Genomic DNA, 23,767 nt, shown 5'->3' on the forward strand with positions numbered 1-23,767 from the left:
TTCTGCCCAAGAAACTCCCATCCTTTTTTTTTTTAATTCTGAACATAATTGAAAACATATTTTACTTTCTTATTAATTTATGGAGTATTTTGAACTACAGTTACCAGCTATGTGATAAGATTATTACTACAATACTTTTTAAGTTAATTTATTTGAATCAATATAAACATATACTATTATGTTATTCAAGTAGCTTTTTAAGAAATGTGCACATTCCTTATGTAAAATAAAATGTTTTCTGCTCTAGGCTCTACCAGTAAACAAGCCTTTTCCAAATGCAGATTTCTGAGCCCAGGTGAAATAAAGCCAGCTATTTGGAAGCCATCAGCTACTTCCTCTCTGGTAAGTGCTGAGGAGTTAAGGAGATGTGTGAGGCGGCCATCAGACAGATTTGCCATCTCTTACGGTAAACAAGGAACAAGTATGTAAACGAAGAAAGCTGGATTGGCCCCAGATAGCTAGATGCATATGCAAGAAATTATTTCAGCAAGCCCGGATGCTTGCATCTTCTCATACATTGAAGGTTGCTAAATCTCTTCATGTGAGAGGTTTAGTTTTTCTTAATTAAGAGTAATCTTTTAATATTCAGATTACCTGCTCCTTGCTGCAAACTTGTATATAGCCTGGCTCCTCCCCTGCATCCTTGGAGGTAGCTCTCTTGGGGTCACCTGAAATACTGTCTCTTGGGCTCAAGTCCTAACATTCCCACTGAATAAAATCTAACTCTCAACTTTCAGGTTGTGCTTTTTTTTTTTTTTTTCAGTCAGCACTTAGTACCAGGAGACATGAAAGTCAGAATGTGGAGATTTTTATTTGTCACAACAGGTTACCTTCCTAATTTTAGGGAAGCTGAGCATCAGATCCTTTCACATATCATAGATATTTATGTGCAGTAAAAATGTATTATACATTCAAAGTATCTACATAAAAGGAGATTTTTGGATGGTTCTATATATAACTTCAGTCACTTAACCACAAAACAGTATTTCCCTAGAAGAAACTCCTTGAAAAGATTTCGTGAAAGCATTAAAGAGAATTATAGTAGCTTTTATGGTGTCCACCCATTAAACCACCTTCCCTTCCTCTCGTTTTTACTAAGAACTTTGCTGTTGTGAAAGATCAGAATAGATCTTTGTTGCTCTAAAGAAATTTGCAGAGATGTTCTTACTTCAAGGACCTGCCCCCTCATTAATTTCCCAGGAGAGTAACAGTCAGGACTGATTATTTGGCATTTAGTACTTAGTCTGAAGATGTATTCTTATAGGTTTGTGTCTTTTCTAGTGAATTATTTATGATTTTCTTGAAATCTAAGGCCATGCCCTGTGTATTTTCACATCCTTTACAATAGTACCGAACCAATATAAAAAGGCACTTTGAACATATTCTTTTGAGAAAAAATTATATGCATCCCTATGCAGAGAGTGAGAGAGATACATGTTAGATAGCATAAAGATAGGTTAATTTTATTCCAAAACCGTAAGAAATTTAGTAAACCCAACTCTACTGTCGTTTCCCCAAGGAAAAAAACACAATGAAATTGAATATTGGGAAAAACAGCACAGGTAAATTGATGTTTGAGCTTCAGTTTATAAACTGGGATAAAATTATAGATAAGCAATTCACTGCCACCCAGGGGTGAACTTTCACTTCAGAAGAAATAATAGGATAGTCAAAAGACTCCAGACATTAGGGATCTTGGTTCAGGCAGTTTTATGCATGCGTGCTGGCTAAGTTGCTTCAATTATGTCCAACTCTTATCTACCCTATGGACTGTAGCCTGCCAGTATCCTCTGTCCATGGAATTATCCAGGCAAGAATACTGGAGTGTGTTGAGATGCCCTAATTTCATTAGAAAAATATGAGACAAAGAGAAGCTAATGCTCAGGTCACAGGAATTTTTTGGACCAAATGAGGGTAAATAACTAGTGCAAATCACAAACAAATTGTAAAGAGAAAAGTAAAACCAAAAATATTTATGACTTTTGTGGGATAATTAGAAATTTGAATTTTGCCTAGATATTAGTATCAATTAATTGATGTTCTTTTCAATGGCACCCCCACTCCAGTACTCTTGCTTGGAAAATCCCATGGACAGAAGAGCCTGGTAGGCTGCAGTCCATGGGGTCGCTAAGAGTCGGACAGGACTGAGCGACTTCACTTTCACCTTTCACTTTCATGCATTGGAGAAGGAAATGGCAACCCACTCCAGTGTTCTTGCCTGGAGAATCCCATGGATGGCGGAGCCTGGCAGGCTGCCGTCTATGGGGTCGCACAGAGTCGGACACGACTGAAGCAACTTAGCAGCAGCAGCAGCATAGTGGTGCTATGCTTATGCTTTTTTTAAAAAGTGTTTTCTCTTTTAGTGGAAACATTCTAAAATAATTACTGATAAGTTAATTTTTTTGTTGTTGTATAGTCGCTAAGTAGTGTCCAACTCTTTTGTGACTCCATGGCCAGTAGCCTACTAGCCAGGCTCCTCAGTCCAAGGGATTTCCCAGTCAAGAATACTGGGGTGGGTAGCTGTTTGCTTCTCCAGGGGATCTTCCCAATCCAGGGGTCAAACCCATATCTCCTGAATTGACAGGAGAATTCTTTACCAATGAGCCACCAAGGAAGCTCGATAAGTTGATATGATGCATCAAAATAATAAGAAGAGAAGGAGATAAGTTGGAGGATATTTAAAGCAATTTGGGTGATAAGTTGATCAACTTTTTAGCCAGGTGATGGTGACATGAAGATTCATTATGCAATTCTGTCTATTTTGGTACACATTTGAAATTTTCTAGGAGGTGTTTTTTATTTTTTAATCTCACCAAGAGATCACTGAGTATAGAATTTGACCAATGAAAACAGAAAGCTTTCTCCATAATTTATTTTGCAGAAATCAGTAGGTTAAGATGTAAATTATGGAAGAACTTGTAATCCTCACTTGCCTTATAAAATGAACATTGAGGAAATTAACTCAAACATTCTTAAGCCCAAGGTAATAAAAGAGTTGAACCTGCTTTTCAAATTGTGCTTATATTAAATGTTAAACTCATGTTGACTTACAAAAAGATTACTAAACAAATATAAAAAGTGAATTGTCAAGGCATTATTTAGTAAAACTGCTCTAGAGTGGGATTTTTTTTTCTCTTGATGTTTACTAAGTTTTGAATTTTGTAGTGTATTGATTTTCTAACATTTCCAAAAAGAGCTCAGGAGTTATTGCCTTGTTGCTAGGTTTTAGGGAACATTGGAACTATTTTCACTCTTTTTTTCCTACTCTGACTTGAGTCCTTTAGAAAATTAATTCAGTTTCTTAGCAACCCAGGTGGGTAAAACTTAAATACACTTTGAGATCTTTTGTAAAGCAAAGGCTAAATGTTTCCTTATAAACTATCTGTTTGTTTAGTCTCATCTGGCTTTGCAGAAAAGATTTTCTGAGACATACTGCCAAAAACAATTTTATTAAAACTCGCAATTTTAAATGGTGAGTTAAGTTACTGATTTTCTAATGATTGCTCCTTTTTTGTGTTTATTTTGAATTATATCGGTTTGTCAATATATCTAGGTCTTTTGAATTTGTGTAGTTTATGTTAAAATATATAACTTGAACTCATTTATGAGAGAAGCTATCTTTATATATAATATTATAAATGGGAAATCATGAGATATGTTAAGAAGGAGAAAGCTGGAAGTGCTGAATTTCTTTATAAATCTACAAATGTAAATGAATTCCTGGTGTAAGGAATTCACTGTGATCTTAATAGCAGACTATTTTACAATCCTCTTTGCTTGTTGGCAGCATTTAGGTATCAGGTATATATCTGTATCACTATCTCTCTGTCTGTCTAACTCCCCAAATACTTAAGTTTACAAAATTAAACTCATATTTGTGAGCAAAATAAGCTTAAGTTTGCATACATTTACTAACCTAAGGAATGCATTTATTCTAAAATCTGATTGTAAAAGCAGATAACAAAAATATTTTGTGACATTCTAGTAGAAAATATTGAGGAAGAAATTTAAATTAAAGTTTATTTTTTATATTGCCACTATTAGAAGTTTTCATTATTTAGAAAAAATGTAATTAGATATTTGAGCTTTTAGATACAGTTTCAAAAAAAGTATCTGTAATTTCCAGAATTTGGCACATAAAATTCTCATTCCTCTTATCATGGAACCATTTGAAGTTTGCATTTTTGTAAGGTTGAAAAATCATTGAATAAAATAAATTTCACATGACTCAACCTAAAATATGCAGAACCCTACATAGTGTTTGTAAAAATAGGTATATTTGACTCAATGTTGCAATCTAATTTGGGTCAGATCTTGGAATTAACTAACTTTAATACAAGGAACAAGGCAAAATGTAACTCCGAGTTCCACTGCTGTATTCATAAGGAAATATGAACCCTGATAGATCTGGGAAAGCTTTTATTGGAGCAGCATTTAAACTAATCCTTAAGACCAGGTAATTTCTTAGATGGAGAATAACTGGGCTTGTTGAATGCAGATTAAAGTATTCTATTATTTCCAGTGAGACATCTCTGGCAAAGTACAACTTCTGTAATATCGACATTTACCACTAAATCTTTGACTAAATGAGATTACTAGTTTATTTTTTCTTACTTTCTCAACCTCACATCTTATGACCATATTTCTCTATGCCTTAGCTTTTTCCACATAAAGTGAGGAGCATAGTGTGATATTGCCATCACAAGCTTCAGTCATTCAACTAGATCTCCAGTTGATTTCTTTCTGCTGCCGTATCCTGGGACTACAGTTGAGGGATGAGGCAGATGGGCCACCCCCACCCCAAGGGTAAAGCAATTGGAGAGTCATTCCCTATGGGCTGAAACTCCAAGATGAGAATAACAGAACAATTGAGGGGTGAGCCTTGGCTCTAGAGATGCATGCACACACATGGGAGGGTCCTGTGATACACCAAATATGGACAGTGAACCAGACAAATCAAAATGACTGGCCAAAGGAAACCCGGAAGAAATGCCCCATAAAAGTAATTCAAACTGCCGTGAGGCTGTGACTCAGCCCCTCTCTCTCCCTGAGTCTGCCCGTGTGTCTTTCCATGCATTGTTTTTATTGTTCAATTGATAATTTTTGTCTGTCTCTGTGACCCATGGACTGCAGCATGCCAGGCTTCCCTGTCCATAACCAACTCCTGGAGTTTACTCAAACTCATGTCCATAGTGTCGGTGATGCCATCCAACCATCTCATCCTTTGTCGTCCCCTTCTCTTCCTGCCCTAAATCTTTCCCAGCATCAGGGTCTTTTCCAATGAGTAGGTTCTTCACATCATGTGGCCAAAGTATTGAAGCTTCAACTTCAGCATCATCCAATTCATCCAATGAATATTCAGAATTGATTTCAATTATACTCTTTTATTCCTCTTAATAAATACTTTACTTATTTCAGTACTTTCCATCTTTGTGGGAATTCTTTTCTGCAAAGCTGAAGGGCCAGGGCCCTTGTCACTGACCATTGGTCTAGTGGCTAGGATCTGGTGCTTTCACTGCTGTGACCCAGCCACAATATCCTGGGAACCAAAGCCTTGCTCCAAGCCATTGCCGACCAAGGCCACCCGAGATCACAATGACATATGCTAACACATGATTCGTATATCACAGAAGCTTAATTTTACATGCATATTATTCTTTTGAATAATATGTAACAATAACTTCATAGTATAAGGACACAATGAAGTATCATACAAATTAAAGATAATTTATCCCTGGTTTATATATTGCATAGTTAAAGTTTTTGGTAGCCAGGAAGCCCCAGACATATACAGACAGCGACAGAAATGAGCAATAGTGGCAAGAAGGTGATAGATGAGCTTGTGTCTACTCTCAGCTACCTAGTCAAAAAGAAGTCTAAACCTCACTGCATTCTCCAGTTAGAGCTTCTTAATCTGTTGACTGTCTAGCTCTCTTACTACCATGATACTTGTTTTTCATATCGATTAGACCTATCCTTATTCTTCCAGTTTATAAACCTCCTGGTCAGCTTCTTCCTAGCTGTACATCCTGGTGAGACACTTTGTTGTCTCACTTACCGACACCCTCAACCTCCATGTCTTTTCATGGCAGCTAATTACAAAACCCTGGCCATGAATCAATACTCTAATGTGTTTTCTTTGCTCATGTAACCAGATTTCTGAGCCCTGCAGGAGATAGGTATATTTACAATTTTCGTCAAGACTGAGCCTTCGGTGCACCTCAGAAATTAAAAAACACATTTCAACATAAATCTGAAGGATCATAGATGAGGTAAAAGACTTATAAAAGAAGGCATGAACTGGGAGCAAATTAACTACTGACTGTCGAGGGCTTATTTTCATCATCTCCTAGTGAGTGGGTGGGTCAGTGTTGAAGTCACATTAGCCAGATTCAGAAGCACCCAACATGAAAACAACATGCAAATTTATTAGTTTACAAGAAAAATAAACCAAACTAACTCATATTTTCTTTCCAGTTCACTATCTTCCAGTAGACTACTGTGCATATGAAACCAGATGGTTAAAGTTAGATAATAATAATAATAAATAATAATAAAAAAGTTAGATAAGAATAATAATTATTGGTTATATAGTTAAATGGCCCAGGTTATAAAAAGTTATCATAGATATGAGAAGGGAAATAAAAATACCAATTATGGGCCACCATGCCCTCCCCTCTAGAAGAATCTTGGAAGGATATGGCCAACTTTCAAACTCTCACCCTTTCTTTTTTAACATCCTTTATTTACAAACCCTTTTAATTTCTATGCAGACATTCCTATTGTTTACTGTATAATAAAGCTATGACAAACCTAGACAGTATATTAGAAAGCAAAGACATCACTTTGTCAACCAAGGTCCATATAGTCAAACCTATGGTTTTTCCAGTAATCACATATGGATGTGATAGTTGAACCATAAAAAATGTTGAGCACCCTAGAACTGATGCCTTGGAATTATGGTACTGGAGAAGACTCCTTTAGACTGCAAGAAAATCAAACCAGTTAATTGGAAATCAACTCTGAATATTCATTGTAAGGACTGATGCTGAAGCTGAAGCCCCAATACTTTGACCACCTGATGTGAAGAGCCGACTCATTGGAAAAGACCCTGATGCTGGGAAAGATGGAAGACAAAAGAAAAGGGCAGCAGAGGATGATGGTTGGATGCCATCACTGTCAATGTGGTGCTGGGACTATTTGGACATGAATCTGAGCAAACTCCAGGAGATAGAGAAGGACAGGGAAGCCTGGCATGCTGCAGTCGATGGGGTTGCAAAGAATCAGAAATGATTTAACAACTGAACAACAACATAATATAGAAACATGAAATTAAGATATTTTAATTTAACTTATATTTTTAGCATTGCTTAGGAAATGGTAATGGAGAAGGGAATGGCACCCCACTCCAGTACTCTTGCCTGGAAAATCCCATGGATAGAGGAGACTGGTAGGCTGCAGTCCATGGGGTCACTAAGAGTTGCACACAACCGAGCGACTTCACTTTCACTTTTCACTTTCATGCATTAGAGAAGGAAATGGCAACCCACTCCAGTGTTCTTGCCTGGAGAATCCCAGGGATGGGGAGCCTGGTGGACTGCCATCTATGGGGTCACACAGAGTTAGACACGACTGAAGCAACTTAGCAGCAGCAGCAGCAGGAAATGGTAAATCTACATCTTATATCCACGTTTTATTTTTTGGTGTAGCACTTTAATGATTAACTTATTTTGCAATAATTTCATAGAAATTGTAAGTTGCTCCCTATTCATCAAATCACCTTTATTTTTATTATATTATTGAGCAACAGAGGATAATATATTTTTGTTTTTTTGTTTTTGTTTTTTTTTTAATTTAATTTTATTTAACTTTACAATATTGTATTGGTGGGGGAATTTCTAATCTTCTCACTCAGATATTAAGTACCACTCTTCTTTTTTTTTTTTTTTTTGGTCTCTATTTGCTTTAAAAAAATGTAGTAAGAATCCTCAACATAAGATCTAGCCTCCTGATAGACTTTCAAGTGTACAATACAATACTGTTAACATAGTACACCATTGTACAGCAGACCTCTAGAACTTATTCGACTTGTATAACTGAAACATTATACCTGTTGAATACCAGTTCCTCATTCTTCCTCCCCACCAAGTCCTGGCAACCACCATTCTACTCTCCATTTCTGTTTGACTAAATTAGATTTCTTCATATAAGTGGAGTCATGCAGTATTTGTCCTTCTGTGACTGGCTTATTTCATTTAGTATAATGACCTCCAAGTTCATTCATCTTGTTGCACATGGCAGAATTTCCTTCATTTTTAAGGCCGAATATTTTCTGTATATACAACATGTTGTTCACCCATTTGTTGGTTTGCTACCTCCTCAGGAGCTGCCCAGGTGTAATCCGAACCTGGCCCCTGTACAGGGAAGACGAGGAAAGACCAAAGACAGAGGTAGACCGTTGCAGATAGGGAGGTAGGCAGGTTTAAGAAGCAAAGGAACTTACATATTGGCTTGTCTTGGGCAGCTGCAAGACAAGTAGCACTGATTGTGCTGCACTGGTTCCCCACTCTCTGCCTGAATCTTGAAAGTTTATACAGAGGACTTCCCTGGTTCCCAGGGGTCTGCCCTGGTGGCTTGGAGGTTAAAACGTCTGCTTGCAATTCGGGAGACCTGGGTTTAATCTCTGGGTCCGGAAGATCACCTGGAGAAGGAAATGGCAACCCACTCCAGTATTCTTGCCTGAAGAATCCCATGGACGGAGGAGCCTGGTGGGCTACAGTCTGTGGGGTTACAAAGAGTCAGACACGATTGAGCAACTTCACTTTCCCTGGTTAAAGTCACGTATGCTGTCCAGATAGCCTCAGCAACACAGTACTATCTCAAGGCTGTTTCCTTGGGCAACCTCTAGATCAGGAAACTCAAGCGAGGCATGCACTCTAAGGACAAGGAGGGGATGAGGGACCTCCAGTTGCCCTTCAGTCATTGAGTTTTTGTCATTGAATTTTGGGGCAGTTTGTTAAAAAAGCATTGTTATAGCAAAAGCTGACTTAGCCACAGGCCTATACTTCAAGTTATATAGTGGACATATATTTTGTGTAAATCTACTTATTATTATAACTTCTTTCCATAAACTGTTCCTCCTCTTGTATTTCTTATCTTGGTTAAGAAATTTTGTGGTATCTTTGATTTGTTAAAATGATGTGTCATAAAAGATCTTTGGTGATGTAACTGCAACTGATTTTTTTTCAGTCTTTTTATTCTGCTACCTCTTCACATACATATGCTATGCTTCTGCTACACATGCCTCTTGCTTTTCTTTCAATGGATCATAGTCATTTAAAAAATATTTATATTGGAAGTTGAAAACTTTAAAACTATCATTTTATTTTACAAAATATTTATTATTAATTTTTAAAGTTGACATTGTCAGTGTTTCTCCAAAGTAGGTTTTCATTATTCTCAGTTTCAAATTACTGCATAATAGCATTTAGAATCTTAAAGTTTCTCTGTTTTGGTGTTTTTATCAAACAGCATGAAATTTTAGCACAAGAGAAAGAAAGTCGTACCTACCTCAGACCCTTATTTCCTAGGCACCAGCATTGTTTATTTCCACTTAGCCAGATAAATTTTATTTGATTTTTATCCCTCTTTCCACGGAGGTTTCAAATTCATTGGCATTGTCTACTATCATATTCGACATTCAATTGGGACTGACTCTTTGCGTCTACTATCATATTCGACATTCAGTTGTGACTGACTCTTTGCGATTTCAGGGATGGTAGCCTGCCAGGCTCCTCTGTCCATGGGATTCTCCAGGCAAGAATACTGGAGTGAGTAGCCATTGCCTTCTCCAGGAGATCTTCCCAACACATGGATTGAACCTGGGTCTCCTGCATTGCAGGCAGATTCTTTACATTCATTAAATCCTGGAACTGTGCCAACCATTTCCTTGTCACAGATCAACAAAGAGGAAATCCATGATTCTTATCTGCTGCTGCTGCTGCTAAGTTGTTTCAGTCATGTCTGACTCTGTGCGACCCCATAGACGGCAGCCCACCAGGCTCCCCCGTCTCTGGGATTCTCCAGGCAAGAACACTGGAGTGGGTTGCCATTTCCTTCTCCAATGCATGAAAGTGAAAAGTGAAAGCAAAGTCACTCAGTCGTGTCTGACTCTTCACTACCCCATGGACTGCAGCCTACTAAGCTCCTCCAGCCGTGGGATTTTCCAGGCAAGAGTACTGGAGTAGGGTGCCATTGCCTTCTCTGATTCTTATCTATAGATCCCAATAGTAGAAACTGAAAGTTGCTCAGTCGAGTCTGATTCTTTGTGACCCCATGGACTATACAGTCCACGGAATTCTCCAGGCCAGAATACTGGAGTGGGTAGCCTTTCCCTTATCCAGGGATCTTCCCAACCCAGGGATCAAACCCAGGTCTTCCACATTGCAGGTGGGTTCTTTACCAGCTGAGCCACAAGGGAAGCCCAAACTGGAGTGGGTAACCTATCCCTTCTCCAGGGGATCTTCCAGACCCAGGAATCAAACCAGAGTCTCCTGCATTGCAGGTGGATTCTTTACCAACTGAGGTGTGAGGGAAGCCCAATACACTTATCGTGGTAGAGATGGCCACAGATACCTCAGAAATAGCTTATGACAAGTTTTCCATACTGTCTGTGCCTTGGTGAAATGCTATTTCTTTACTTTACCCCCCTGACTTATTTCTCCTTATTCTTCAAGATCAGCACAAATGATAACTTTTCTTTCAATGTCATTTCTATTTTCCTGAGTGAGCTAGCTGTGCACTCTCCCAGGCCTCTCTTAACATGATTGTAATATCTATCAGATTTCATAGGCTTTATTTTTTATCTTCATTCATGAAACTATTGTGGTATCTATCATATTACATAGGTTTTATTTTTTGTCTTCATTCCTTTCTCCCAATTTCTCTCACTTGTTTATGGATATGGATTTCAAGTTAATTGTTTTGAATTCCTAGCCCCTAGCTCAGTAACTGCTGTGACAAACATGTTGAATAAATACTTGCAGCCACCACAATACTTTCTTCACTTCTCCACACACTCCCTATCATGTCTGAGCTTTTTTTTTTTTTCCTGCTTCATAAATCTTTTAGAGCTTACCCTGGCCCAGAGAGAAAATATTCGATACACCGTTGCTACAGTGGCATACTTCACCAGTTTCCATATCTGTTGCAGATTTCAACCTGTGAAAACGCCCTTGCGTCCCAGACAGGTAGGAGACGCAGGGATACTGCAGAGAGGCTGCACTGTCTCATGCAAGATCTCAATTCCAAATGGAAAATAAATGCACTGCAACCACCACAATCTGAAGTAAAAGTCAACATTTGGGAAATAAAGCCTCCTGACTTTAGTTATAAACTCTATACATCTTTGAGGCTTGCAGAAAAGCCATCAAGGACCATCATGCAAGAAGAAAGAAGAAAAATCCCTGACTTTCCAGGAAAAATGGTTCACCTTCCCAGCCTAAGGAATCCTCCCAAGAAGGCCGTATCTCCTAAATTTATAACTACATTTCCACGTCTGGATTCACATAAAGCAAAGTTAATGTTTGTGGAGAGTGGAAAATATCCAAATGGTGTATACCTTAATCCAAAACCACATGACTTTCGACAGGTACAAAAAAAGCATTTGATTCTAAATAACTTAAAACAGATACGGGGAAAATATATTATTTTTATTCATTTCTTAACTATAGCAACTATTATGTGAACTTAAAAAGTATATGTGAATATAATGTGTATAAAGTTGCAGCAGTATTTCTCATGCAACAATACAATTCAAATTCAGCAATAAACGAATGGCAAAGGAGAGGCAAGATCCTGGTTGATGTTTCTGATGGGGTTTTATCTGCTGGAAGGGATGACCAGTTTAGGGATGGCTTTAGAAAGCCATTCAAGAAAGGGTTCAAGAACATCTTGGACTGAAGTATGTTTGGAAAACTGTTTCCAGGAGTTTACTGTCTAGTAATGAATCAATCATGGAACAAATGGATGAGTGAATGAAAATTGACAAAGAGGGGATATTGTATTACTTCAATGAATCTTTCTAATGGTTTGGAGTCTTTCTAATATTTTGAATAATATATGAGCAAGAATTTCTAATTTAAAATTCTGGTGGGAAATAAATATTTAAGGAGATGCGATTAGGTCAAAATATAATTCCATTAAAACATGAATATAGCCTATACTTAGGTCTATAATCTAACACATAAATATGACTCTTGCTAGGTAAAGAGAGAAGCAATAGGACTGATAATACCAGAAAATCTAAAAAAGAAAAAAGAAAAAGGAAAAAGCTTATTCCAGTGGAAAATATAGGAAAACAGTTAAGAGCATTGAGTATCCTAGATCTCTTACTTTCTAATAATTTTGTACAAGTTGTTAAGCTTCTCTCCTTGTACATTGGGATAAAAATACTACATGTTTTATGTGGTTATTTTAAGTAATGAAGGAGACAATTATATACAAATTTCTTACAACAAAGTTGGAAATATTGAGGTACCCAATAAAAGTGAACTTTTAGGAGCTATTAGGATAAAAGTTGGGAAATTAAAAAAGCTTTGATCTATAACTTTATTTACTTATCCAGGGCATCTAAATGCTTATGTTTGTAGTAAATGAAACATATTACCTTTTGTAAATGAGGGGAGGTCAATTAAATATCAAATGCAATTGGTTTAATTTAAATTAATTTAAATTATTTAATTTATGATTCATGGGGCTGCAAAGAGTCAGACACGAATGAGTGATTGAACTGAACTGAACTGAAAATTAGAATTGCACGACTTGGATAAGTAAAAGTTCAAGGAATGAGGAACTTTTTAAAAAGTTCTATTGGAGTATAGTTGATTTATAATGCGTTTCAGATGTATAGCAACATGAGTCAGTTATATATAATACACATATATTCATTCTTCTTTAGAGTCTCTTCTCATATAGGTCATTGAGCAGAGTTTCCTGTGCTATCAGTCGGTTCTTATTAGTTTTCTATTTGATATATATTAGTGTGCATATGTCAATCCCAATCTGGGACTTTTAAATTTTATGTCAATTAATTTGCTTTTTAAGAGTGAATGGGAGGCAGCAAGATATAAATTATACAACCACCAGATGTCAGTATTGTTACAGCTTTAAACAGCTGACAATTTTTTTTTCTAAACTAACTTGGCTTCACATTGGATTTGATGAAAGATAAAAAATGTTGTATTAAGGAGTTTCCTTTGGGACTTTTAATATTTTATTATTTGCTGTGGCAGGACTAGAAACACTAAGAAGAGAACCTTGTCTAACTTCTGCATCGCATCCCCAAGTTCATTCTTCTTTGTGCCACACTGATTCAGCTTTCAAGCAGAGACGTTTGTGTTGTTTTATTTGATTAGATTCTGGGAAGTGCACAAATTCTATTTTAGTTCATATTGGTGCATTTAAGCCATATTAAAGAAAACTTTGTTTTATAATATACTAAAAACAATCAATATTTATTCTATTCCAGTCTCAGCAAATCATTTTTAGCTCTATTCAACATTTTTCCTATTGCCTGAAATAAATTCAGCTCTAGAAATAAAACATGTAATTCTATTTGCATTTGAGATTGTGTTGCTAAATTCTGAATAGATTCTTTTTATTTCATCCTGTTTAAAATATCTTTTCTAAATTATTCACAGAAGGATAAGTGAAGTTCTCACGCCACCATAAAATGAATTGGTTAAACACTGTCTGGAATCTTGGATTATTACATCAACTGTTCATATGCAGGTTTTAAATGATACAGCAAAATCCTCAGAATACATTTTACTGGTGAAATATTTAATATTTGGAGAAACTGAATTCCAAGTAGAATGTTAGCATTAAGAAACAATATTTCTTAGTAATAGCACAATCTTCTCTTTACATGTCTAGAACGAATGTAATTTACCAAATTTTGTGACGACTTATGAAAAGGATCCTTTTGGATTAAAATTTAAGTCACAACACTTAAGTACAGGTAAGTTGTTATCATAAAGTTATAAACGTGGCAAACATAAGCTTTCTGCATTATATCTTAACAGGAATATTTAAAAAGGCAAATAATTTAAAAGGTTTTTTTTTACTTATCACCTTTAATGATACAGTAAATTTTTTAAATTCTCAGTTCATTGATGGCAAAAATCCATATGCTTTGTTATCCACAACTTTTAATATATTACTAAAAATTACTAAAAATTGAGTGATAACTCAGTGTGTTCTGTGTGGAGAACCAATGAGTTAAAACAGATTCCAGAGGCAAGATGCATAGCTTTGAATCCTGGCCTCACTGCCCTAAATTACCTAAGCTGTCTATATCTTGGTTTCCTTACCTATAAATGGGAATGATAATAGTTGAATTTACATCATAAAATTTTTGTGAGCATTGAATCACTGGGTCTCCTGCAAGGCTGGCATATTCTTTACCATTTGAGCCACCAGGGAAGCCCATACATATGTAAAGCACCTAGTAAATAATGTATGTAAAGCATATGTTGACTAGCACATGGTAATATACATACCATTAGTATTATTATCGGAGAAAGCAGTGGCACCCCACTCCAGTACTCTTGCCTGGAAAATCCCATGGGCGGAGGAACCTGGTGGGCTGCTGTCTATGGGGTCTCACAGAGTCGGACGCGACTGAAGTGACTTAGCAGCAGCAGCAGCAGTATTATTATGGTGCCATTTGTATGGTGTTTATGCAGACTTAATCTGTATAATCCAGTACTTTTATATGGATAAGGTTAATACATACTGTATTTACTATTATAATTACATATCAATTATAAACCAATAAGGTGTTAACAATGGTTGTTTCTGGGTAGTGGGATAATGGTTGAATTTTATTTTCTTCTTTTCAAAATGAGTAGCAAATAATTTTATAATTGTAAAATTAAGATAATTTATTTTCAAATAATGTACACATTTTAGCATGGATTAAATTTAAAAGGCCTTGTCTAGGTACATAATTAAATTAGTACACCTCAAATTTCCTCGTGTCTAAATCACTATGGAAGGAAACACCAAAAATATTTTATAAGACCAAGTCTTTGATGTTAGGAAACTTCTAAGTCAAATATAAGGTAGAATGCAAAATATGCCCTTCAAGTCAAAACCACTGAGAAAAAAATTTTTAAAGAGGTTCCCAAGGAAATAAAATAAGGTGGGATTTGAACTAATGTTTGGAGAAGGGCAAAATTAATTCCAGCAGAAATAGTAGAAAGGATAAGCAATTTTTAATTTAGATTTGCACCTATAAATTGCCCAGCAATTTACTGCTCCTGGGTCCTGATCTCCAAAAATGAGACCATCTTGTGAAAGACTTCATGAACAAAGACTCATGTCACTGCTAAGTTTCTCGTTTGTCTTCCTGTCTCTAGTAAGTGGATGCCCATTGCTGAAAAATGGTCAACAGAACAGCACAGAAAGATTTATCACCTACAAGCCTCGTGAATGCGCCTGGGATTCAAAGCTAATTTTACCAAAAGCCCCTTGGCCCGTTAAATCCGCTTCATACACAGTGAGTTTGCCTCTTTTTCCATAGCTGTTGTGGTTTGTATATAGCATTGTTGTTAACAATGGCTTTAATGCAGGAGTTTTTCATTTGTTATAGTGAAAGATATGCCTATCTTTAAAAGTGAAGCATTCAGATTTCTGCTTTTACTTAAAATGCAAATAACGGATTATCTAGTATTTGAGGTGTTTTTTTTTTCTTATATCAAAGATAGTTGACATAGTGGCTGCTGCTGCTGCTGCTAAGTCGCTTCAGTCGTGTCTGACTCTGTGCGACCCCATAGACAGCAGCCCACCAGATTGAACCCTAAATGTTGTGGGAAATCTTTCCCTAATTTACTCCCACTTTTTTTGGAGCAGCCCATTTTGAGTGTATTGCACTCAAATAATGCCTGACAAGAAGGCTCTCCCAAACACTCTGAAAAAGATGCTGAAATACATTTTATGCCTCAAATTCTCCCCTGGACAAATTAGGCTTCTTTGAATAGTCTTGCATGTACAAACAGAACAAGATGTGCGTTTGGCATATGGAGCAAGTTTTTAAAGCCAGAGATTATTAAATAGCAATTTTTTAAAAGATAAATGAAAATTAAAGTTGATGTATGCTTGCTTTCACTAACTTCCTTTGTACCATCTTCCTTAAGAGACACAGAAGGCGGCGAGGTGCATACAGTGCGTTTATGGATCGTGTGGAAGAAAAGTTTAATAAGACATGCAAGACAATGGGCAAAAATTTTAAGATTTCTTGTTGAACAGTTAGATTAACTCTTTAGAATTACTACTACTCATATGACTGTTTTCACTGCTATGTACTTTATCCTACAGAAGATCTACTATCACAGGAATTATAAATGAAGTATTTGTGTTGTGCTTAAACCATTTTAAGAATCCAGTCCCTTGATCAAATAATCATGATTTTTCCTAGATTTCAGCATCATTCTGGAAAACTACACATTGATCATGTTACAATTCCAAATTTCGTAAACACTGTTGGTGCCGGCCAACTCCCCTCATTCTTTCTTTTTCCAGAGAATTTGTGCTTAACTTTCAGAGGCCAACATCTGCATCTCCTTGCCCAAGGGCAATCTCTGGCTGTGGAGCTGACCACACCAGGTCCTTGTGCCCTTTGGCTTTATGTCTCCTAGCAGCAGCCCTCAAGCAAGAACTGAGATGGTTGCTTTACAGTGTTCCCCAGGGCTCCCCAAGGGGGTTCAAGTCCCGTTGTCTCAGTAATGATTTACACTTTGTTGACTTCCTTCCTTTTCCTTTATAACCTGCCCAGGTTCTTACCTTCATCTGAGGAATTACATGATTTCATTAGAATCCTTGAAATGTCTCCTGCCAGTTTCCTCTCTTGTAGGCACCTTCGGTCCCTTTGCCCTATAAATGACGACTCTGGCCCCTCTGAATTGGCTCTTTCCTCAGAGGAACCCGAATGGATATTCTGCAGTGCTTCCCCCCAAGAATAATGATGCCTACTTCTTTAAAAAGGCCTTCAGAGTTTTAATCATGTACTTAATTTGGGTGGAATGGAGTGTGAGAGTAGCAGGTCTTGCCCGTCCACCTTTTAAAAAGCCCTGTAGGAATAAGTCTGTTAGCAGCTTCTCTGTGAAACACAGGAGTACTTATTTCCTTGTGTTCTCTGCTTTGGGGCTTTTGCCTCCTTTCAAGACAACAAGCATCCCATTCCCACACCCTGTTAACACTTGTATTCCTTGCCTCAGTGAACTCTACCTCCTACCACCTGAGAGCCTGGGCACACCAGCTCTCTAACTCCTCAGGGGGCTTCAGCCACTTCATGGGAGTCATCCTCCCAACAGCCTTCCTCTGGTCTTCCCTGCCCTCCCCCAAATGGAGTCTTATTTGAATACCCCTGTCCATCCAGGCACCAACATTACCCAGAGCATACCTCTATCTAGCATAGCTTTTTTTTTTAATTAAAGTAACCCCTGGTGGCTCATTGGTAAAGAATTTGCCTGCTGATGCAGGAAATGTGGGTTCGATCCCTGGGTCAGGAAGATCCCCTGGAGAAGGAAATGGCAACCCACTTCAGTATTCTTGCCTGGGAAATCCCACGGACAGAGGAGCCTGGCGGGCAACAGTCCATGGGGTTGCAGAGTCGGACATGACATAGCAACTAAACAACAACAAAAACATAGCTGACGTATAATATTGTATGTTTCAGGTGTACAACATAACGATTCACAATTTTTAAAGGCTATAGTTCATTTATAGTGATTATAAAATATACGCTATAGTCCCTGTGATATACAATATACCATTGTAGCTTATTTATTTTATACATAGTAATTTGTACCTCTTACTCCCTAACTCCACTATTGCTCCTCCCCATTTCTCTCTCCCCTTTGGTAAACACTAGTTCTCTATAAATATGTTTCTTTTTTGCTATATTTGCTAGTTTGTTTTATTTTTTAGATTCCGCATATAAGTGATATCATAGACTATTCGTCTTTCTCTGACTAATTTCACTTAGCATAATGTGCTCCAAGTCCCTCCATGTTGTTGCAAATGGCAATTTTCAATTTTTTTCTTTTTTATGGCTGAGTAGTATTTCATTCCGAGAATGCAATGGCACCCCACTCCAGTACTATTGCCTGGAAAATCCCATGGACGGAGGAGCCTGGTAGGCTGCAGTCCATGAGGGTCATTAAGAGTCAGACATGACTGAGAGACTTCCCTTTCACTTTTCACTTTCATGCACTGGAGAAGGAAATGGCAACTCACTCCAGTGTTCTTGCCTGGAGAATCCCAGGGACGGGGGAGCCTGGTGGGCTGCCGTCTATGGGGTCGCACAGAGTCGGACACGACTGAAGCGGCTTAGCAGCAGCAGCGGTATTTCATTGCATATGTATAGTGGTGGTTTAGTAGCTAAGTTGTGTCCAACTCTTGCAGCCCCATGGACTGTAGCCCACCAGACTCCTTTATCCATAGGATTTTCTAGGCGAGAATACTGGAGTGGGTTGCCATTTCCTTCTCCAGGGGGATCTTCTTGACCCAGGGATCAAACGCAGGTCTCCTTCACTGCAGGCAGATTTTTTACCAACTGAGCTACCAGGGAAGCCTATATATATGATATATATATATATACACATACACCACATCTTCTTTATTTATTCATTTGTTGATGCATGCTTAGGTTGCTTCCATATTTTGGCAATTATAAGTAATGCTACTATAAACATTGGGGTGAATGTATATTTTAAATTAATGTTTGGGTTTTTTGAGGATATATACTCAAGAGTGGAACTGCTGGATCATTTGGTAATTCTAATTTTAGTTTTTTTGAAACCTTCATGTTTTCCACAGCGGCTGCGCCATTTTACCATTCTCATGAACTGAGTACAAGGGTTCCTTCCCTTTCTATTCTTGCCAACATTTGTTATTCATGTTCTTTCTGATAATAGCCATTCTGACAGGTATGTACATGCTTGTAAGTGATGCACTGCTTCTTTTTCTAACTAAGTAGTAAAAAACAGGGTCTTGTCTGATTTTGTTTTGTAGGTGTGAGTGCCTGGAATGTAGTACTCTAAAACTTTGCTCATTGAATGAATATAGGAAACTGGGATGAGGGTCATTGTAACACATGGATATAGGTTACCAGGAATGAGAAATAAAGTGGTCTGTTTTGTTACACTCCTCAGCACTCTGCCATCTTCCCGTGGCTGATGGAGGAGATGCTTAACTGTGTGACATGGGATATATATACAAGTCCTTGATTTTTGCATCGTTTAGTAGTTTTTTTACAAATCAAACTCAGCAATGTGCAATCACTTTCATAGACATAACTTCACTCAATTCTTTCCAGAGCATGCAATGTTTAGTTGGGTATTACTATTATTGCAATTTTATAAACCTGGAAACTGAAGTCCCCTTAGAAATTTAATGTTCATAACACTTATAAACGACATCACTGCAAAACACTCACAATGAGTGGCAGATCACAGTCGCATGTGCATCCTTTCTGATAAATAACCCCAAATAAATTTGCTTGACTGACACAGTATAGTTCTTATTCCATATCACAGCTGTAGCCCTATTCAAGGAGTCATTTTTGTTATCATGGAGATATGAACCTGGTCTAGATGGATAGCTCTGTAATGAGTCAAGAGGACTGAACGGATAACATCTTACCAATTGCAGTCAAGTTTCTGGTTCTGGGAGTGATACATCAAGTATACCTCACCCTTTATAGAAGCTAATTCAGGAAAATCTGTCTCACATTTCTCCTTTGTTCAATTAGACAGCAGATGAAACCAAGGCAACATAGAGCTTCCTGAAGTCCCTCCTGACAACATAGCACTTCCTGAAGTCCCTCCTGAACATTCATTTTCTGTGCATTTCCTTATGAGAACATTAATGGGTTTTGTCATCAACCAGATTAGAGGGAAATTAACACATTCTCAGAGGCGCCAAAAGAAATCGTGGTTTTAAAGTTTTAGAACAACAAAATTTTCAAATTAAAAAATTATCTGACTTGAAAGTTCCTTGTTGCAACAGAGATAAGAATACTTATCAGGGTTTTGATTTTGTTTGTGAAAGATCTTTCAACTATAAGTGGAAATGTTGAGAAAACTTATACTTTCTGGTAATGCCCAAAGTTGAAGACATGTTCTAGTCTCGGGTTAAGAAGAGTGAGATAAACAAGAATAATCCTTGTTAGTTTTCACCATCAAGCTTTCCTGAGGCAGGCATTGCAAATTTTATATTTGTATCCTTCATAGTAACAAGAATAATTCCTAATACATAGAGTGTATTCTTTTAAAGGGTGAATGTCACAGTATTTGGAGGGATATAGCTGGTTAAAGGAAGACTTCCCTGGTGACTCAGACAGCAAAGAATCTGCCAGCAATGCAGGAGACCCAGGTTCAATCCCTGGGTCCGGAAGATCCCCTGGAGAAAGGCATGGCAACCCACTCCAATATTCTTTCCTGGAGAATCCCATGAACAGAAGAGCCTGACAGGCTACAGTCTATGGGGTTACAAAGAGCTGGATACAGCTGAGCAACTAACATGTCAGCTGGTTAAGGGTAGAAATTTTTGACCTAAAAAAATTGAAGACAATGTAGCAACCAGGGTGGAAGTAATCCACACACAAAAAAGACACTTTTCCAGGGGGGATATTATCCCAAGACAAAAAAATAAGGAAGTTTAATTTGTGACATAGCAATGTTTTTCTAAGGCTTAAATTGTTCCCAGAATTAGATTTTATTTCAGAAATCATAAGATGCCAGATGGTCTGTGATAGTATTTATTTCTCAAAGAAAAATTCAAGAGTTTTATGTATGAACTTCATGTTCATATTTACAAGGTAACATAGATTAAAACAGTCAAAGTTTATGTTTACTGCATGTTAAGTCAAAACCTGAATCTTTATTTTTCATTTTTTTTCAATATATGTTTTTTAAAGTTTACTTGAGAAACTCAGATAAATTAAAAGACAGATGATCTTCAGCTAACAGAGACAAAATATGTCCTTCTTGAAGATCATCAGCTTTGGAGAATTTATAGTTCCAGAGGGGAAAATAGTCTTTCTTTTAATGTTTGAAATCAGTTTCTAAAATTCTGTTTAAAAATCTTGCAAGAAAGAAAAAGAAATCACTTATAACTTCTTTTTTTCTGATCAAGATTTGATAATTATCATCTTAAAAAACAAAATGAGGATAGAACCTCATGTCTCTGACATTGTTATCAAATGAATTATCCTATCTTCTTTCTAATTTCCAATTCCAAAACTAATTGAAAGTTGAAAAGTTTAGTCTCTCAGTCATGTCTGACTCTTTGCAACCCCATGGACTGTAGCCTACAAGGCTCCTCCGTCCATGGGATTTTCCAAGCAAGAGTACTGGAGTGGGTTGCCATTTCCTTCTCCAGGGGATCTTCCCAACCCAGGGGTCAAACTCGGTTCTCCCACATCGTAGGCAGACGCTTTACCGTCTGAGCCACCAAGTGGCTAAAACTAATTGAAATGCAGTCAAATAAGGATTTAATAGCTCCAACATTAAGTGGAAAGATGAGGCAATGAGTTATTGCATTCCACAAAGGATCTTCTGCATAATTCAAGTTTCTTGAAATGTTAATAGGTGATCCATGAAAAGAAAATGGATTCCTTAGAAAAATAAATGTAGCAAATACTGGATTAAATGTATTAGGTGAATTTACTTAGGGCACCTGAGTAATAAAGCTGGAGTATTCCAGAGCTTCGTTCTTGGTCCTCATCTCTTTCCTGTTTATATGTACTCCTTTAGTGATTTCACTCATTCTTACTGCTTTAAATGTCATCTACATACTATTCTAATGTATATTCCTAGCCCTGGCATGTCTCCTGAACTCTTAGACTCTTACATATGATAACATGCTTGACATCTCCCCCACGATGTCTAATAGCCTTTCAGACTTTCCACATCCAAAACTTAGTCCTAAGATTCTGCCCCAATCCTCTCAGTCTTGCCCATTTCATTAAAAAGAGCAACTCTGGCCTTCCATTTGCTCAGGGAAAAAAAAATTTTTTAATGGATCTATTCTTGTCTCTATTCTTTATTCTACACCTTTTATCAGCAAATCTTGTTCCTTTTACTTCACATTATACCATGAAGGCACCTACTCTACGACTTCTATTAAATACATGGGTGCAAATTCCCAGCATCTCTTGCTTGAATTATGCAGCAGCCTCCTATCTGGAAGTCCTCTCTAGAGTTGTCTTTTATAAAATGCAGTTTCTATCATGTCATTTCTCTGTTCGGAACCCTCCAGCATCTTTACATCCTGAGCCAAAGCTCTCTCAATATCCTACATGGTCCATAGCCCTCCGGCCCTGATTACTTCTCTGTTCTCCTCTGCTGTGCTGTGCTGTGCTTAGTCATTTCAGTTGTGTCTGACTCTTTGCGACCGCATGGACTGTAGCCCTGCCCAACCCCAGGCTCCTTTGTCCATGGGGATTCTATAGTCAAGAATACTGGAGTGGGTTGCCATGCCTTCCTCCAGGGGATCTTCCCAACCCAGTGATTGAGCCTAGGTCTTCTGCATTGCAGGTGGATTCTTTACCACCGAGCCACCAGGGAAGCCCAAGAATACTGGAGTGGGTAGCCTATCGCTTCTCCAGGGGATCTTCCCAACTCAGGAACTGGGGACTCCTGAATTGCAGGCAGATTCTTTACCAGCTGAGCTACCAGGGAGGCCCCTCATCTGCTGCTCTTTTTATTTATACTTCTTCCGCCACTGGGCTCCTCCTACTAACAGAGAAGCTTCATAAATGCAGAGAATCTGTCAGTGTGTTCAGTGTTATGCTGCAACACCAATTAAAGAAGCTGGTACATAAAAGGTGCTTATTAAATATTTGCTGAATGAATGACTTAAGTAAAATAATCTGAGAGATGCATAAGGCACAGATGACCTAGTTATTGATTCCCACTCTTAGGAGTGAGTGAAGCTAAAGTTATCCACTAGCCGTTGAAGTTATTTACCACTTCTCTTCTAGCTTACAGTAGGTGAAACATAACTTTGATTTCTAAATGAATACTTTTGTGTAGAAGTACACACACTATCAGGAATGTTAATAAAAATTTAAGATTCTTGTATATTGCAGTTGAAATAGAAATATCAACTGACGAGGCAAGAAATGAAGCCCTTAGGGAAAATGCTTGTGTTTAAATGATTGGTAAGTCTTTTTACTATCAGCACCAGACAGGTATTGGCTTAATATTAAGACTTGCTGAGAATATTAACGATTAACTGCTCAAGGTTGCATAACAAAAGTAGTCTAATTAACATAAACCTCTACAATATCTGTGTTCATATCCTTGCAAAAAACAGTGGATAAAGGCTATACTGTAAATGGGTTAAATTTCTCTAAGAATTTTTGTGAATTGTGGAGTGACTTTCAGAAGAATATTAAATTACATATATCATAATTGAATTTTAAGAAAAATATCATGCAATAAAAAAAATAAAAGCAAAACTAGTTCAAAGATTTTACAACATTGTAAGAATTTTTCCCATCACAATATAATTTTCAGAAAGTTTTAAAAAAGGCTTTCTTTCATGTATATCCTTAGTTGGAAATGAACTCTTCTAAAGCATATCTATTAAATCCTCCCGAGTCAACACCTGGCAAAGTTTTACTCCCATTAATGAGGCAACCAAGGAGATGGTAGAGCTGGTTAAAAGGTCATTTTATGATTCTGGGTATTGTTAC

The 23,767-nt window shown here is 37.4% G+C and overlaps 1 protein-coding gene across 2 annotated transcripts; it reads left to right on the forward strand.

The window, feature by feature from the left end:
- The first annotated feature begins 253 nt into the window (after positions 1-253).
- On the forward strand, positions 254-23,247 carry C4H7orf78 (chromosome 4 C7orf78 homolog). Of its 2 annotated transcripts, XM_070787543.1 has the most exons (5): positions 254-342; positions 11,213-11,650; positions 13,936-14,020; positions 15,423-15,562; positions 16,200-23,247. In XM_070787543.1, exons 2-5 carry the CDS (start codon positions 11,291-11,293, stop codon positions 16,305-16,307), a joined length of 693 nt encoding a protein of 230 aa, XP_070643644.1. In that variant the 5' UTR covers positions 254-342; positions 11,213-11,290; the 3' UTR covers positions 16,308-23,247. The 2 variants fall into 2 exon arrangements, with proteins under 2 accessions (XP_070643644.1, XP_070643643.1); XM_070787542.1 differs by lacking the exon at positions 254-342 and having other exon boundaries at positions 11,042-11,650.
- The last annotated feature ends 520 nt before the right edge of the window (positions 23,248-23,767 follow it).

This window comes from Bos indicus, chromosome 4 (genome assembly GCF_029378745.1).
Source record: "Bos indicus isolate NIAB-ARS_2022 breed Sahiwal x Tharparkar chromosome 4, NIAB-ARS_B.indTharparkar_mat_pri_1.0, whole genome shotgun sequence".
Lineage (NCBI taxonomy): Eukaryota > Metazoa > Chordata > Mammalia > Artiodactyla > Bovidae > Bos > Bos indicus.

What these genes read in the sequence shown, in the direction of transcription:
- C4H7orf78 (XM_070787542.1), top strand. Translation starts at nt 11,087, where the DNA reads ATGTCTGAGCTTTTTTTTTTTTTCCTGCTTCATAAATCTTTTAGAGCT. An exon ending in GTCACAACACTTAAGTACAG is followed by an intron (nt 14,021 to 15,422) that starts GTAAGTTGTTAT and finishes TCCTGTCTCTAG; the next exon opens with TAAGTGGATGCCCATTGCTG. An exon ending in TTAAATCCGCTTCATACACA is followed by an intron (nt 15,563 to 16,199) that starts GTGAGTTTGCCT and finishes ATCTTCCTTAAG; the next exon opens with AGACACAGAAGGCGGCGAGG.